Source organism: Liolophura sinensis, chromosome 9 (genome assembly GCF_032854445.1).
Source record: "Liolophura sinensis isolate JHLJ2023 chromosome 9, CUHK_Ljap_v2, whole genome shotgun sequence".
Lineage (NCBI taxonomy): Eukaryota > Metazoa > Mollusca > Polyplacophora > Chitonida > Chitonidae > Liolophura > Liolophura sinensis.
Window position 1 is genome coordinate 12134940 of NC_088303.1, and position 18406 is coordinate 12153345.

The following is an 18406-nucleotide window of genomic DNA, read 5'->3' on the forward strand; positions in this document are numbered from 1 at the left end:
TGCATGCACGTGCAGTAGCTGCTTCTAGAAACAGCGGATAAAAGAGTGTATGTTAAGGGCAAGAGTTCGGAACACCGATACACCGTTCAAAACGCCTTAAAAATCCTTCTTATGCTAATTGGTTTTCTTGCAGTTTCCAAATATAGCATATAGTGTAGGTGTATATACGGTGTAATCAATGAATCACAAAAGGAAATTATTATCAGGCATTATGATTTAATTTATTTATTGATTTCTTTATTGCCTAATGCCTGTTTTGTGGGCGAAGGAAACATATATTGTCTTGGATAGCGTCAATTTTTCACCAATTAACCGCTGTGTGCGTTAATTAAAATCATGTCCTCTGCAAGTTTCGTACCACCGCGGAAGACGAGGAACAACGCCCTCCGCGCCCTTCGTGCCGGGGGTGCAAATAAAGAGGACCTGCGCCTTTCGTATGTTTCGCAATGCTAACACAGGAAACCAGAATGCACGATATAAACCACCCATCTTTGCCAAGTTACTGATGACCATTTCAGCGTATGATTTACATGTACGTACATGCACACCACACTGATTTTCTTCAGTGGACGTTATTCTAATTTTCTGTGGGTTAGGAAATATGCAGGCGTTGCTTATCAAACAACTGGTTTGTTGCATTGCCTTTTGTTGGCGGATCACTTTTGATTTATAACCTGCGTTCGGAGTTTCACGGGCATATTTTACAGTCCCCTCGAATGCTAAGTGATATTGTCACATATTGCAAACTGCAAACTTATTTGAGGCCAAATTTGCACAAAACAACTAAAATAGTCACTGATTAAATTGCAGTGCGTTGATCTTTTTGAACAAATTTAGCAAAACGTTTTAATAATCGACTTTGATTAAACAATCTGTGTGGTGTGTTTATGCCCCTAAGCCCCCCCCCCCCCCCTCCAACCCACGCCAGCCTTTGAATTTGCGGAAGAAGAAGCTCTACTGCTGCAAGCACCCCACCCCGCTTCCTACACCACTGTAATATGATTAAGTGGAGCATCGTGAATGATGTCTTCGGTATGGCGTTCCAGTGAGGCAGCACTGTAAACATATCGGTATACGGTCCCGCCTGCTACAAAGAGACCCCTTCGTAATATAACCGAAAAAATGTTGAAAGCCCCAATTCAATGTGTAAGCAAACTGTATAAACCCCTTTCTCAATCGTAGACCTGAAATAAATCCATATTTGTGTATATGCATTATACAATCTGGATAACTGCTGATAATATACGTCAAACAGAAGCATTTTTACAACATATTCAGGTAAGAAGTCGCGGTTAAGTTGACACAGACGTCTTTCCCGTGCACCTCAATGGTGTTCCATTACAGCTTGACCTCGAAAGGCAATGCATCCTACTCACAGGTCCTCATTTCCCTTTATATATTTTCCTACGTACTTACACTATTTGCATTAACCTAAATCTAGTTTTGGGAAAAATACTATACATGTAATCGGATAGGCTCCCCACTGCAAGAGGACCTTGTGCGTTTGATCAGTGTGGTCCCACATTGGAATCCAACTTCCACTGTTCATAAAGTGGAAGTTCGGGAGTTCATAAATGAGAAGGTTGGTCAGGCCAGGTACACGATTGCAAAGTTTAACGTTTAAACCACTAAGTTTGTCGGCCACATCATGGCGAAGGTCGCAAGTTTAAAAAGGGGGTTTGTCGGACACATCATGGCGAAAGCCGCAAGTTTAAAACAGGAGGTTTGTCGGCCACATTATGGCGAAGGTCGCAAGTTTAAAACAGGAGGTTTGTCTGCTACATCATGGCGATGGTCGCAAATTTAAAACAGGAGGTTTGTTGGACACATATATATACACACATATATACATGTACATACGTAGGCCTACATGTAAATTACATCAGATATAAATATACAAATATACTTAATTGGCATAAATGTCCATTTAAACTGAAGAGCCATGCACATAAGATTCCATGAATGACAAAATGCACTATATATTTTTTGTTCAAATAGTTTCTGAACTTTAAGTTTTCCAAACTTTTCAGACAGTAATTAGGGTGTATATATTTCGGCCCGTTTACAGAATGATTATTAAAAAATTAAACCTGCAGTGCGCAAAAGAGAGACACTGAGTCGGCAACTTTTTCAGTTTGAACGTGTCAAATATATACAATCATTTTTTGTAATGCAATATAGTAATATCCGAGTTTGCGTCCGTGTTGTGACATCGTGTGGCATTCCAGTGAGGCTGCACTGTATTAAGGAGACGCCCCGTTGTAGTATCACTGAAATGGGCGTTGAAATCGACGTCAAACCGTATCGCCTATATTATATGCAGATAGAATACATGTAAATTACATTCACGGTTAGCTTAATTATAGGAATGCTATCTCACATATTGGGAGTTTTCTTATGGTTCAGGTTAAACATTTGAATAGCCATTGACGAATTGAAATATTTTTTACTAAAGTGATCCCTTATGTTTGTGTTCAGATTTAACTAATTTTTCATGGACGAATACATAATCATGTCTTGGTTCATAGAGAATTAACCAGTTGGGGCGTCGTTGAACATCATCAGAATTTTTTCTCAAACTGATCGTGAAAGTCAATCTTTGTTAAAGTCCAAGTTTTATCGGATTATATACCTACTCACACTGTTTGAAGGATCTGGTCAATTCGACCAAACAAATTTTGGTACAGACGCATGAGACCAAATAATGGGGCGACGAAACATGAAAGGGTCAAAACAACCATTACAGTTTTGTTTATAATGTTTGCCATGACACTATTTTGGTGACCAAAGAAAATGCGACCACAGTAAATGAGGCCTCATCATTTTTGGCTGCTTCGACTAAAAGTAATTGTTGTTATGACCGTCTTCTGGTGATCAGAAAATCTGACCAAAGAAGATATCTGGTCATTTCGACCCTTTATTTAGTCGGGCGCGTTTGTACCAAAATTTGCTTGGTTGACTATATCCTTCTAACAGTGCCAGCGAATTAATACAACATAAAATTAGGTTAACATAACAGAATATAAGTCAATGAGATTACCATAATAATGTGGGCCGAAAATATAGTTATATATATTGCTGAGTCAGCAATCATCCACTATAGGCCACGATATATAGACTACATGTACTATAACTCATAATGCGGTGCTGGATTTCAGAAAAGAAGCTGGCTATCTATTTCATCCTCTGTTTTGAGATCATTGATTGGCGACAACCGAGACAGCCATAGAGAGAAACGGACATCCTTTCTTCTCTCTACATGACGTATTTTAAAATATAACGTGCAAGCATTGAACTTAACAAAGTCATGGTGCATTACTCCGATGTGTGAGCTATTTTTTTTTTTCTTCTCCACATCCGCAACTTTTATGGTTCAGTTTAAGGACTCTGTAGAAGAATTGCCTAAATGCATCGGTCGGGAATTTCTCTATACGATGTGCTTCCTGCTGTACGAATAGTACATCTCTAGTGAGCCAGCAATTAACAGCCAAACCGGACGCACTGTACTATACAGTCATCCGCTAATAGAGAAATAGGCCTATTTGTGTGTAGGTTATATCCGCTACATGGGTATTTATTTGTTTATTTATTTGACTGGTGTTGTACGCCGTACTCAAGAATATTTCAGTTATGCGATGGCGGCCAGCATTATGGTGAGAGGAAACCCACGACCATCCGCAGATTGCAGGCAGACCTTCCCACGTACGGCCGGAGAGGATGCTTGAACTCACAGCGACCGCATTCGCATTAGTGAGAGACTCCTGGGTCATTACGCTGCGCTAGCGCGCTAACCTACTGAGCCACGGAAGCCCCCCCCCCCCCCCCCTCCACAGTTACTAGGCCTCTGTACTGAGCTTATAATAACTGATATGCTAAACGTTCCACTTATAGTTTTATTGTTGCGTGATGTAGAATTGTAAAGGTTTACTGTTTATATGTTATGGCGTCCTACTCCTGGGCTCAGATTGGAACGTCTTGAAACTAATGTTTCTTTTTCAACGTCATGACGTCTGGGTGTAAAATATAAAAAATGTAAAAACAAAAGCCATATCTATAAACTGTGCAAAATAACACTTTTAACACTGAAAGAAATTCCGAGAGTTTACCTGTATATAAATCAGGAAGTAACAAGTGAACAAACTCAAATTCTTTTATTTGTAGACTTGAACAGCTTGAAATTACTCGCGGAGGTAAACGTATGGGCCGTTGTGTTGCGTGACACTCGATGTTTGAAAGGTCACCTCTCACCTTCAACATGTATATATGCACACGGGTCGCAACTAACAGCTGGGTAGAGTGCTATATAGCCATAAACCTACATGACCGTCACAATTAACTGAAAATATTAGTATAAAGAAAAATCAAAAGATACTAATAATTAACTATTTGCACAGAGTGGCCTATATTTTGTAGGATGTTTGTGAAGCAAGTGTAGGCACATTATACGCAGATGACTGCAGGCATGTGATCTCCCTTTTGTCTTTGATTTCATTCATTTTGCTTACGACTAGGCCTATTCTAAACTTTAATGGATTTCCGCGTCTTACATAGGCCTACATCGGATTCTGTATATACATATATACTTACTGGCCAATATATTGCCTAATTGGTTTTGAAAGAGCCAAACATAGCCCCGGTGTACACGAATCACGAAAATCGTAAGAAAAAATCTAAGCTAGGCCTATATTAGTCTGGCTTGAACAAACAAGAAAAGAAAATATATATGTATTTACATGCGTTCAAGTTAGGCCTACAGGCCTTGGGGTAAAAATGACTTGCAAATTATTGGTTCGGAAGCATTACATGTGTGCTCTCTACTTTTCGATCGTCATTATTTGGAACCGTTAACAGGTAGCTATCTCCAGGTGAATCACAGTCGGACATCCTGAATTGAATGTCTTTGATTGGTACATAAGTCCAGGTCGCCACCAGGTGGCGCTCTACGGTCCTACTACAAACCCGGATGCTCAGAAGGAAATCCGCATCGGTTCGTCTGCTGCAGACAGTGACTCTTCGAAGATGGCTGAGAAAAGGTGGGTTTATCTTTGGTTCTGCACCATAGCAGTGCCCTTATGCCACATATGTATGTTATCAGATACATATTGTAGCGTACCTGATACATGACAACATTATTGGGACATAAAAGCATCACGATGACAGCGCATTTTGAGTCGTATTCGTAAACTTAGCTTGTTGAAGTCGTACGGGTACCGGCTCAGCTTTGTACTGTGACAGTATGTGTAATCACAGCCCTACAGAGCCAGTCGTACCTGTGCCTTACATGCCTACTGCATTTTGAGTTGTAAAGAATTGGATGCTGCATGTGTTTCTTTCTGATCCACATGAGCGTTCATCATGAAAAGCAGCTCCGTTGAATTCAGTGAAGAAATCAACCACGTGAGAGCACAATAGTCTACAACTCAATCAGTGCTGTACGTAGACCTATATACGTTTAGTGTTAGTAGAGCCTCATATAGGCTGAATTTTAGTTTCTGTTAAATTAAACGGTCTTTTGTGCTGACAGATGATGGCCACATCGATGTAGTAGATTCGTTAAATACATCTCCACCTAATGGTTAGAGCGTCCACTTCAGTGTCGGGGAAATCCCCGGATCAAACCCGGTACAGGTAGAGTACTTGCTTCCTCACTTAGAACTCCGCACAGAGAGGCTAGAACATGGAAACATGACTGGTTGACCTGGTGTCAATAGAATGTGACTGGATACGGTGTCATGTCTGGTGTCCTCGGCATTTTACTTTAGTGGCGGCAGCATTTGGCCCTGCCACAAGAGACACAAGATTTGTACGCACACCTAATGACAATTCTTCGTCATATGACAGAAAAATTGTTAAATATAACATTAAACCAAAAGCACACATACATGCATACAGCTTCATTGCAATAATTAAGTTAAATTAAGGGAAAGGCAGGAGTGGGGCTCAAGGTGTTAACCTTTCAGACACGAGATACAGGTTCATTTGTACTTGTTTGTCAAAGTAACTTGTCAAATAGTGATTTATTCCAGTTTCCACCACCCATAAAAATGACTGCCATTATATCAGTGGAAAATTATTGCTGTAAACAATACTCAAATTAAATAAATTCTATAAAGCAGTTGCACTTGACACATGTCTAGTTTCTCGACCCTTGAACTTGTCTAAAGATGGATGTATTAGTGCAGAATTCACGTCTTTAACACTGGTGTCAGAGACACTTGTCGGGCTTATATGATAGAGGTAGTTGTTATGTAGGTGTAGGAAAAAAGAAAGATATTGGCATATTCAGCAAGCATTCTGCATGGTGCATCGTGATAGAGGCCATATCAAAAAGTGCACGATACTAGTCTAGTACCATATGTATTGAAGCTAGTGTTTTGACGTGAAGGTATATGGTTGCCATGATATGAAAATGAAAATGTCTGAAATTCCATACCTGAGAGTCCTTTTTTCACACAATACTTCTAAATTTAATTTTATGTGTACCAAAAATTTCATGAAAGCTTGAAGTGTTTAATGTTGATTATGTTAACTTCACATACATTTTCCTTAAGCCTGTGTTATTGACTGTGAGGTTTTATTGTTTGAAAGGGAAAAAGACTTACAGCACGTATAGATAAATGTATATAAGGAATACAGTGACTTGCATTTTTCATTTTATTAAGATCATGACGCAATAGATATATCAGTCATAAATTTTAAATGCAACAAAACATGATTTTCTTCAACTACCTTTCATAAAAGGCTAACAAGAAGAATATGTATATGTAGGTAATGAAGCATACCCTGAGCATTCTCAGTAGTCAGTATGAAAAACATGAACATAGCCATTTGTTTAGTCATAACCACTTGTATAACAGCTTCATTGAAATCAGTATGCATTTAAATCAGTCTTTTATGCTACCCTTTCCCTCCTTTTGAATTAATTAGCTACATGTTCTAGATGTAAAAGCGAACAAATAATAAGTTCTTTGGGGGCCTCCGTGACTCAGTCGGTTAGCGCACTAGCGCAGCGTAATGACCCAGAAGCCTCTCACCAATGCAGTCGCTGTGAGTTCAAGACCAGCTCATGCTGCCTTCCTCTCCGGCCGTATGTGGGAAGGTCTGCCAGCAACCTGCGGATGGTTGTGGGTTTCCTCCGGGCTGTGCCTAGTTTCCACCCACCATAATGCTGGCCGCCGTCGTATAAGTGAAATATTCTTGAGTACGGTGTAAAACACCAATCAAAAAAAAAAAAAAATCAAAAAATAAGTCATGTGTGCACATGTATACAGACAACATTATTAAGAATACTTAACCAATGCAACCAATAAGTGTCAAGAACATGGGTGCTTTGTGCACAAGCCATTCATACATGTGGATGATTTCAAATGAAGAGACAGCCCTGGTTGGTGCAATTCTTCTGATAAACATTCATAATACATTTAAAAAAAAAAAAACAGTGGATGGATGCATATCTACAAGTTACTTTATGTCACCATGGTGATTCTTGATTGGTTGTAAAACACATTGAGTCGGTCATAGGAATAACACTACTTTAGTGAACACATAAAAGTATTAATTAACTTTCATCTTTTGTAAAAGTGTTCATAGCCAAAATTATTTTAATTCCTACAGCTCCACTGTTCTTAGTCTTGATTGTGATACATGTTGGAGACCACATACATGTACCTACCATCGTGCTCTGCTGATAAAAGTAAAGGAATGTTTGTCAATGACTATGGCTCAGTGGGGGTTTAAGGTTGACTGGTCTCTAAACATGAATTTAAAAAACATGTACTTACATTTTAAATGCTGATTGACTACAAAACAGTGTTGCATGGATTTTCTTTTGAAAGTGGAAAGAATGTGAAATAATGAAATGTTTTGTGAGTTATTGCACTGTACATGTGAGGTAAGGTCAGCTGAGTGAAGATGCAAAATACATGTTTGTGCAGAATTCAGGTCTTTATTTTTGTCATTCTTTTATCCTAATCCCATAGATATACTTTTCAGATATCGCCCATAATATAACCCTACTTTAGTACCACAGTGCTATTGGTTAAGGTGAAAGTTTTTAATTCTTATATTATATTAAAGGTGAACAGATAACTTAAATGATGAGAAACTTTCATATTCAATTAGCCAAAGGGTGTATGGAACATGTAGATAGGAATTTTGAGAAACATGAGAACATTTGGTCTTTTTGATAGTTACTTTAGTGATTTGATTGTATACATCACTTTGCTATCTGCGATTTGTCATAACCCATTGAAATACAATAGATCAACCATAACTTCCTTGTCTGCACTAGGCTGACCTAACAGTAGAGCTTGTGACCTTGCAAGGATTATCTCCAGCATGTGCTACAGGGCAAAACAAAGGTCTGTTACTCATTTCAACTAAAACTTCTGTGCAGCGATACATTGTCATAATTCTTTTCTAGACTAACCAAGAATATATGTTAAGACTTAACATTCTTTGTTTTGTGTATGTTCACAGTGCTGACATTGCTCTGATTGGACTGGCCGTCATGGGCCAAAATCTTATTCTCAACATGAATGACCATGGCTTTGTGGTAAGTTCATTCTCTCCATCCTGACCTGTCATTGCTTTCAAATATGAACATTCTGTTGAGGGAAATAGTCATCAGGCTTGCTTGAAATGATATCACAATGACCTGCAAACTTCATTGTTGAAACTTGCCCATATGACCTACAAACACACGTCTTTAAGTGGGGCTTTCTAATGTTAGTGATATGCTTTATATACATGTAATTTGTGGTATTGTACCATTTGTTTCTTTTTTTTTTTAATTATTATTTTTTAATTAGTTACCAGTCTAAAATACGTGGTGTTTTATTCCTTGACTAGTGTAATTATGACGTGTTTGTAGTATCAAGGTTGAATAATTTTATCCTTGTAGGTATGTGCTTTTAATCGCACAGTGGAAAAAGTAGACACATTTCTTGCAAATGAAGCTAAAGGAACGAAGGTAATTGGGGCCAAGTCATTGGAGGATATGGTGTCAAAGTTAAAAAAACCACGACGAGTGATGCTGCTAGTGAAGGCTGGCAAAGCAGTTGATGATTTCGTGGACAAATTGGTGAGTACTTCTTCAACTATACGTAAGTAGTAAAAATGGTTAACTTTTAATGTTATAATGATTCATGTGACAGACTTTAATGCTGAGAAAGTATGTAAAATTTATGTTCTAACATTTTTATTTACAAAATCAATGCACTTTCATAAGCAGATATTGGCCTTAAAATGATACTTTTGATGCCAACACTGTAGTAGGTTTTTCAGATAAGAAATGAGTCACAAAAAAGCTCTGAAATGGTACTCTGAAAATCAGAATCAAGCAAAATGTACCCCTTGAAATAGGCTAAGCTTTAGGTGAAATACAGTATTACAGTACACTATAATTTTCCCGACTGCTTCAGTGGCCTACTTGTCAGAGCGTTTGCCTCGAAGTCAGGAGCCCTGGGATCAAACCCGGGTCGCATAATATCAAAGACTTTAAAAATTGTACTTGTTGTTGCCTTGCTTGGCACTCAGCAGAGAGGGGTTAGAACACAGAAACAGGACTGATTGGCCAATGTCAGTATAATGTGACTGGGTGGGGTGGCTTGTCTGGTGTCTATGGCATGAAACTTCTCTTTCGGCAGCTCAGGCTTGGCGTGTCACAAGAATGTAACTTGTATGACTCTTCGTTGTCATAGGACTGAAAAAATTGTTAAATAAGACATAAATCCCAACGCATTTATACATTAATGTTTCAGGTGTTTGCGAGGTGTTTATTTATGCATATTCTGAAGGCATTGTTCTGTGTAGACTGAAAAAATTATACTTTTTGTAAAGCCCTGAAGCCAGCTCATATCATTGCCCATGATATTTAATCTGTAAAATGGTTTTTAAGTAACACATCCAAAGATGGTGCTGTTGTGAAGGTATTTATTTGGACTATTCTAAATTAAAAACAAGAATTTGATAGGATTTGTGCTGATTGTTGTTTTTGCCAAAAATCTGTGCTGTAGTCTCTTTAAAGTACAATGTATAGACCATAGTTCGTTACATGCTGTTACATGTTCATTGCATGTTGCACTGTCTAAGTTGTGTGATGCTTGTCACATGCTCATTCCACTCCCACACTGATAGATACATGATTGTATTTGACAGGTACCTCTCTTGGAGAAAGGAGACATAATCATTGATGGCGGAAACTCTGAGTATGGTGATACTACAGTAAGTGTGACCAAGCACATCTGTACTAAACCAAAAACTCAGTCCCATATTTTCTATCCAGAACATAAATTAAAGACACCTGTATTATAAACAGGTTCTGATAAATTGTATTTCTGTCTAATGTAATGTGTCATTTTATGTGTTTGGTGTAGCATTTTATGGTATGTGGGTATATACTGTCAATGTTGCATTAATTATAAATTGGTGCAGGTACACTTGTACACTTTGCACAATCTGCCCTTGAGACCTTGATCTTTGACCCTTGGATTTTACTCTGTGACCTGACATCCTTGAGGTTGGGTGAATTTTACCTTTACCTAAAATCAAATGAAAGATCTGATAACTCTAACAGGCAAGCTGCCCCAGGTTTTTCAGATCCCTTGTGATATTTGGTGGAGAGGTGCATTTTGGCTGAATATTTCTGGGTGAATTACAGTACATTGTGTTTGTGTTTCAGAGAAGGTGTAAAGATCTAGCACAGAAGGGCATCCACTTTGTGGGTAGTGGAGTGAGCGGAGGTGAAGACGGAGCTAGATATGGCCCGTCGCTGATGCCAGGGGGTACAGAGGCTGCCTGGTAAGTAATCCTAGCATACTGGTACATGAGTTGTCACTGGCTCAGTGGCCTCAAGGGTCACTCTTGTCCCAGCCGGAGATTGCACATTTCTGTTGTGAACTAACCAAATTAAGCTGGTAGAATTTGGTTGTACAGAGAGGGTGGTGGCTCTGTGGGGCCTCTTCTTGGTGTCCTCCATCTATGATACTGAGTGCTGTCATATGAATATGAAATGTTCTTGAGTAGGGCTGTTTGGGTGGTTATGCTTGAAGCTTGTTGAAGATCATGCGCTTATCAGCCACTCATGGAGCCTACACATTGAGCCCACAGGGTCTAGTCAACTAACTGGTCAAGTCCAACCCATCTCTCCCCTCCCTGTACACAGAAAAGATAATTTTCACAATATTTCAGGTAAGTTCCCATTTTAACAAAATATTTCAGTGACTTAGAGCATACATTTATTAACACATATACGTTATGTATGTGCAAACTTTTTCTCATGTCAGGCCCCACATCAAGGAAATTTTTCAAGGAATAGCTGCAAAATCAGGAAAAGAGCCCTGCTGTGATTGGGTAAGTTTGTTCTTTCAAAGTTGATGTATACACCATTACCAAAGTAGTTTTTACACATGCATGTTACTTTCCTCTAGCCAGTCTGCTTTCTTCCAAGCAACATTAATCCACTGATTATCATCAAGTGAAGTAATAGATGATATAGATGAGGCAAAGCAAATATATGTATATTTCAGTCGCATGTTTTTATGTTTAATATGATTGGCAGGTTGGCCCAGAAGGGGCGGGGCATTTTGTGAAGATGGTCCACAATGGCATAGAGTATGGTGACATGCAGCTTATCTGCGAAGCCTACCATCTAATGAAGGATGCCTTAGGCATGCAGCAGGATGAAATGAGCTATGTGAGTTGTCTCCCTTTATATATGCTCCAATATAAAGCTGATAAATACAGGATCTATATTTATGAACCATGATTGAAACATAATTTCTATTATAATCCTTGAAATTTTTGCACGTCACTAAAATTATGATACATAAAGCACTGAATTGATGTGGTGAATGTGGGTTTCAAATGCTTAGGGGATCAAAGACTGAATATGTATATTGGAAAAATGTAAAGTCTACATTAGAAAAAGAACATTATTAATATAAAAGCAATGGTAGGCAATTGGTGTATTTTGCTCATTGCATTTCAAAAGTTACATTTCATTACGTTTTTGTTCTAGGTGCTGGAAGAATGGAACAAAGGTGAACTGGAGTCATTTTTAATCGAGATAACTAGAGATATCTTGAGATATAAAGAGAATGGAGAATATCTTCTGCCTAAGATAAGGGACTCGGCCGGACAGGTGAGCTAGCAGCATGCCTTAATCAATGCCGTGAGTGTTTTAAAGATTCAGTTTTCTAGGTTTTGAAGGATAGACCTAGGTCATGAAGCTGTCTTAGCTAATGCTAAAAGGGGTATAACTAAGGAAGCACACCACCAGACCTCACATTATAGCAGGGGCATTTGGCATGCTCTTTCCCATGCATCTGTCTTCTCATCCTCTTCACATTTTGTTAGTGTATGATGGAATTTGTTAACAACGTTGACATAGTTGATGAACCGTGATACTTATTGGATGTGTATGTGGTGTCTCAAAGTGAGACACTGATGTTTATGCAATTTTCCATGCTTTTTTTGTCTTCCATAAACCTATGTGACCTTTTTGAATTTGAACATGTATTGTAAATTAAGAATTACAGGCGTGTAAATTAAACATTTGAGGTGAAATAGCACTGCCTTAGTACATCTTTTGTTGGTAGAACATTGCTCCCTAAAGGTGCATGCTCTTCACTTCAACACAAAGCCTACTGATAATTGGAGATAATGGTAATCATGACATGTACATTTTCATGCATACATAGTGAAGACAATATGTTTGTTCTCCAAAGTTCAATTGACTAAATGAAATATCAAGAATAAATTAAAATCAAATGTTGTAGTTTGTAATAAATTGTCCAACTCTTTTCAGAAAGGCACAGGGAAATGGACAGCTATATCTGCCTTAGACTATGGGGTACCTGTTACTCTCATAGGTAAGCATTTGTGTGCAGACGCTGGCATGCATTACATCTTTACATACATTTCCTTGAATACCAACCTTGTCTCATTTTGAATATACGGTGCTACCACTGTCTCCTTCGTCTTTGTTTCTGATCTGACATGTTTCAGCCCAGACAGGTGTCATTTGTGTCTGTCTGCAAGGCATAGGTAAAATAATATCAGATATGATGCCAGAAATTCACCCAAGTATCATAACTGAGAGTGTTTTTAGTTTTAACTCTCTGTTATTGGGGTAAATTGGTCAATATGGCAGTGATATTTGTTCAGAAAAAAGGTTCTTACAACTGTGCACTGTGAAACTTGTAAAATGCTTTCTCACCTGGCTTTACTAATGCTCTTCAAAGTATATGCACTCCTTTAGTTCCCGGTATTAATCTTTCTTTGGTACAGTGTAAGGCAGAATTTTTGTACTTGCCTGCTCAAATACACTTTGATGGTAGAAGGTACACAAGTATGGTAGCATTGCAGCAGAAATTAATGTGTTTTTACTATGACTTGAATTTCTGTTTTTGATATTTACAGGTGAGGCAGTGTTTTCTAGCTGTCTGTCCTCTATATCTTCACTCTTGACTGTTTGATATTTCCAGGTGAGGCAGTGTTTTCTAGCTGTCTGTCCCCTGTATCTTCACTCTTGAGTGTTAATTATTTGCAGGTGAGGCAGTGTGTTCGAAGCTGTCTTTCCTCTGTATCTTCACTCTTGACTTTTTGATATTTCCAGGTGAGGCAGTGTTTTCTAGCTGTCTGTCACCTGTATCTTCACTCTTGAGTGTTAATTATTTGCAGGTGAGGCAGTGTGTTCCAGCTGTTTCTCCTCTATATCTTCACTCAAGACTGTTTGATATTTCCAGGTGAGGCAGTGTGTTCTAGCTGTCTGCCTTCTGTATCTTCCCTCTTGACTGTTTGATATTTACAGGTGAGGCAGTGTTTTCTAGCTGTCTGTCCTCTGTATCTTCACTCTTGACTGTTTGATATTTACAGGTGAGGCTGTGTTTGCGCGCTGTCTCTCCTCTCTTCAGCAGGAGCGTGTACAAGCCAGCAAACGCTTCGCAGGGCCAGCCAAGACCAAGTACGAGGGTGATAAGAAGCAGTTCATTCAGGATATCAGACAGGTGTGTGTATATCAGTTACCAAATGTCACTGAAGGATGTGCCAGCTAAACGACGGTGGACTAAAAACTATGATACAGTACACAGTACTTTGTGCACATGTCTGTTATAATCTGCTATTCCTAATCCAGTCATGTATTGTTGGGAATACAAGTGAAAGAGATGATTGACTTGCACAGATTTTCCAGTAAGATAATTTTATATTAGCTGTCTCTTTCTGAAGATTGCATCTGTGTTTCATTGTATATGACTTGGTGATGAGGCAAAATGTACATGACCATGACCTCTACTGAGCTGGTGAAGCTCTGCAGTGGTGGTATAAGGGGAATAACTCTGCTTTTGTGTTGGTGTGCAAATTTGGTTCATACATGTTCATGTATTTATATTTTATTACATGTGTCACATGGCGCCCCTTACCATGTATCTGGTCTGATTAGACCATGCACGTCTTGTTAGGAGCAGCATACTTCTCACAGTTCATATAAATATCTTGGATTTATCAAAACCAGGTTTTCAGTTTGAAATTGTCTGATGACACCACTGCACATGTACATGTGTGTATTATTTCTTTCCTACAAATTTTTTTTGGACTGGATCCTGTAGTAAGACAGAACAAGACGGAAGAACTTATTTATGCTGGACATTTCAGATATTTTGATGACACACTTTTGCTTTCTCTAAAAGCAAATTTTGGAGAAATGTGTTTATGGCCATATTACTTCATGGTAGAATGCATTCTTGACAAAAAAAAAATACTTACAAACAATGTTATAAATAAAAAAGATTATTTAGTACTTTTCAACTCTAACTGATTGATAATTTTGGTGAATTGTGCAAACTGGTGTGAACAAGGCTTGCTTAATATTGATCATAATATATTTACAAGAAGGGTTTTGTATTTTCAGGCGCTGTACGCTTCAAAAATTGTGTCGTATGCTCAAGGGTTTATGTTAATGAGGGAAGCAGCGCGTGAATTTGGCTGGAAGCTGAACTACGGAGCTATTGCTTTGATGTGGAGGGGAGGATGTATCATCAGAAGGTGAGTATTGATATGTGATAACATAGGTGCATGAGGTGGTGAATGGTTTTGTTTGTACTATGTATGTATGCATGTAATAATGTGTAATAAATTGATTTTCCTTCTGGTAACACTTGTTTCTGTAAATTCATTAAACGAGAGTAGTAGTGTTCATTCGTTCCGAGCCTCTGCCAAGAAACAAATGAAAACTATTATTTGAGTTTAACAAATTTGATATCGATGGTGACAAATTTCATATTTTATTTATCCCATAAATGCCTTATTGTAAATTTATAGCGGAAAAAAGTCATTACGATTTAAGCTTTCGGAAACTGCGCTGAAGTCTATCCACGTATTGATATCACACATTTAGGCCAAGTGAAGCGTCATCAGTAAGTGACAAGTACATGGCGGATTATAATATAGTACAGACAAAATTTATTTACATAATGACTTTTTTACACCATAGACATGTCAAAAGATTGTTTTATACAATATATCGTTCAATACGTTAATATTTATGAGAAGAATATTACATTTTACTACAGAAAGAATTACTGTCTGAAAATAGACAAATTTCACTTGCGCTGAGTACACACCATACAACTGTCAAAAACCAACTGACAGTTTAAAATCACAAAGGTTGAACCAGCGAAATAGTCTACAGAGTATTGATTTCTAACAGAATTTAAGTACGGTAGATATTATTGGTTTCATCTGGATAATGTCAAACTTGGCGAAGCACAAAGTTTTAGGCCCATAGAATAATGTTAAGAAAAATAAAATAAGACCTACCTGATGTTTCCGTTCTGGGGATATTAGCTCTGTGGCATTCAATGCCGACGCCTTCCACATTGATTTGATTATCTCTTGTCACATTTATAACTCTGGCGTGTCCTTTTTTTTTTCATTTTTTACCATATCTCCTGGTGGAAAATTGGCCATGTTGACATTTTCAGACGACAAGAAAAAGTTGCAAAAAAAGTAGTGCCTGTACCGTCTAGTTGTAATTTATGATTGGTCGATTTTGATGAATGAAAAGATACACGGACCAATCAAAATGTCAGAATTTATATTACATGTGGTGCATATCAAAACGATATGTCATGTCTCTATTACCTGGAAATCTGAACATGTATGGGATAGATGCTATTATAATTTGTTATTTGTTATGTACATGTGGAAAGTATTTATTACAAAATCTAGTTAAATTATGAAATTTGATCTGATACTTTTAACAGGGAGGCCTACAAAGTTTTGGCTCATGGCAGTTTCCTTTGTCACATTGTAATTATTTTGCTTTTTTTGTTACTGTGTATTTGTGTGTAATATTTGTAATTGTGTTTTTTGTGACAGTGTGTTCCTGGGCAACATCAAGGAAGCCTTTGAGAAGAATCCAGATCTGAGCAATCTCTTGTTGGATGATTTCTTCCACAAAGCCATTGAGAAGTGTCAGGTACACATGAGTTCAGCAGATTATTAAGTGAATAGTAAGAGGATAAAGTTCCTCACATAAACTTGAATTCCATCCATGAAGAAGATCTCCATTATTACCACATAAAGCAATGATGTCGAGGTTTTTAACATTACTAAGTAACAAGTTATACCATTTTTATTGATAAGTAATCCTGGCTGTTCTATCTCATGGCAGGCCTCTTGGAGGAAGGTTGTGTCAACAGCTGTACTCCTGGGTATCCCCACCCCTGCCTTCAGTACTGCCCTCGCCTTCTTTGATGGATACCGCTCAGAGAGACTTCCTGCTAATCTCATACAGGTACAGTGAGACAGATTAAAACTGGTGGGATTATCACTGGACTGGTTAAGTAGTATTTGTCTTGAAAATTCCAGTGACAATGATTGGATAATGGGGAACATTAAACTTGTGAAATTCCTGCCTTTAACAATTCAACATTTCTTTACTGCTTTGCGTCACACTTTTTTAATATGTGGGTGTCCATGAAGCACTTCCGTAGAACTGAAGTGTTTCGACGTACATGTATTTGTATGGCCCATTAGAATCTTCCATTATGTAAAAGACATTCATGTACTTTGTACCATAAAGATGGTTGTAGCAGGTTTCATTGTGTGTATAACAGTACTTGAGTATCTATAATTCTATTCAATATTTTGGCTGTGAGTTCAAGTCCAGCTGGTGCTGGCTTCCTCTCAGGCCATAAGTGAGAAGGTCTGTCAGCAACCTGCGGATAATCGTGGGTTTCCCCTGGACTCTGCCGACCATAATGCTGGCTGCCATCTTATAAGTGAAATATTGTTGAGTATGGCGTAAGAAATACCAATCAGTCAGTCAATCATTCAATATTTTGGTCTTGGTTTTTTTATTTAACTGAAGTTGACTGAAGTTAACTGTTCCAAAGTTAATTATATAAGGAAGTAGACATTGAATTAATCAGGTACCGTGTGTACATTGTCAATTGATATTTCCACAGAAGAGTGAACATTGGAGTGGGAATGGAAATAGGATATACATTTTCATTGTTGACTTACCAAAGTTCTGTTTGTCTTCAGGCTCAGAGGGATTACTTTGGTGCCCATACATATGAGCTCCTGTCTAATCCAGGGAAATTCATCCACACCAACTGGACTGGCCATGGAGGCAACGTGTCCTCCACAACTTACCAGGTGTAATGTAAATCTCACCACATTGTTTGTGTAACTGTCTGTTTCTACTGGCTTGTTTTCACACAGATGAATTATGTCTCTCTGTCTTTATCTGGAAATTCAGTAAATGTAAATGTAAAGCACCCGTCAGAAGTTGTATTAGTGTTATGCAATATGGCATTCGGTCATCATAGAAAATAACCATGTCTAGTGGTACACAAATACATATGTAATCATGGGTAATTCACTTGCACTGTCAATAGTAGAACTATGCTTTTGAGCTATAATCGTGATAATGTGTGAATGGCAGTTCATGTTCGTGAGTATGAATCAGGCACATCAAATCAGAACATTCATAATCTAATGTAAATTTTCAGGAGTACAAATTCTTGTGTCTAACTGGCTGTTTAAAGTCAGTATCTGACTTGATCAGTTCATTGTTGCATGTAGAAGTGATGATTTACCAGCAGTTTGTGATATCATAGCCACAATATGTGGTGAAGTGTAGGATACAAGATAACGTGTCAGCTGTTAGATGTGTCAGGTATCAGGTTATACTTTTCTGAATTAATCTCCGGTACATGATGAGATGCAGTTTAATATTTCACCTTTTGCTGTGCCCAGCTTCATACACGGTTACAAATGATTCATCATTATGTAGATAGACATTATTAGCATTAAACATTCACTCAGCTATTAAGATTTTCAAATTTGTTTTTCTTTAGTAAGCTTGTTGATTTCTCCCTTGTCATAAGATACTTTT

General features: G+C 38.0%; 1 protein-coding gene across 1 annotated transcript; it reads left to right on the top strand.

Moving 5' to 3' along the window:
- Positions 1 to 4960: 4960 nt before the first annotated feature.
- On the top strand, positions 4961 to 18032 carry LOC135474687 (6-phosphogluconate dehydrogenase, decarboxylating-like). Its single transcript, XM_064754244.1, has 14 exons — positions 4961 to 5033; positions 8479 to 8554; positions 8903 to 9082; positions 10159 to 10224; positions 10682 to 10800; positions 11286 to 11352; positions 11561 to 11695; positions 12020 to 12142; positions 12809 to 12872; positions 13879 to 14009; positions 14912 to 15045; positions 16381 to 16480; positions 16676 to 16798; positions 17551 to 18032. Exons 1-14 carry the CDS (start codon positions 5020 to 5022, stop codon positions 17668 to 17670), a joined length of 1452 nt encoding a protein of 483 aa, XP_064610314.1. The 5' UTR covers positions 4961 to 5019; the 3' UTR covers positions 17671 to 18032.
- Positions 18033 to 18406: the final 374 nt, after the last annotated feature.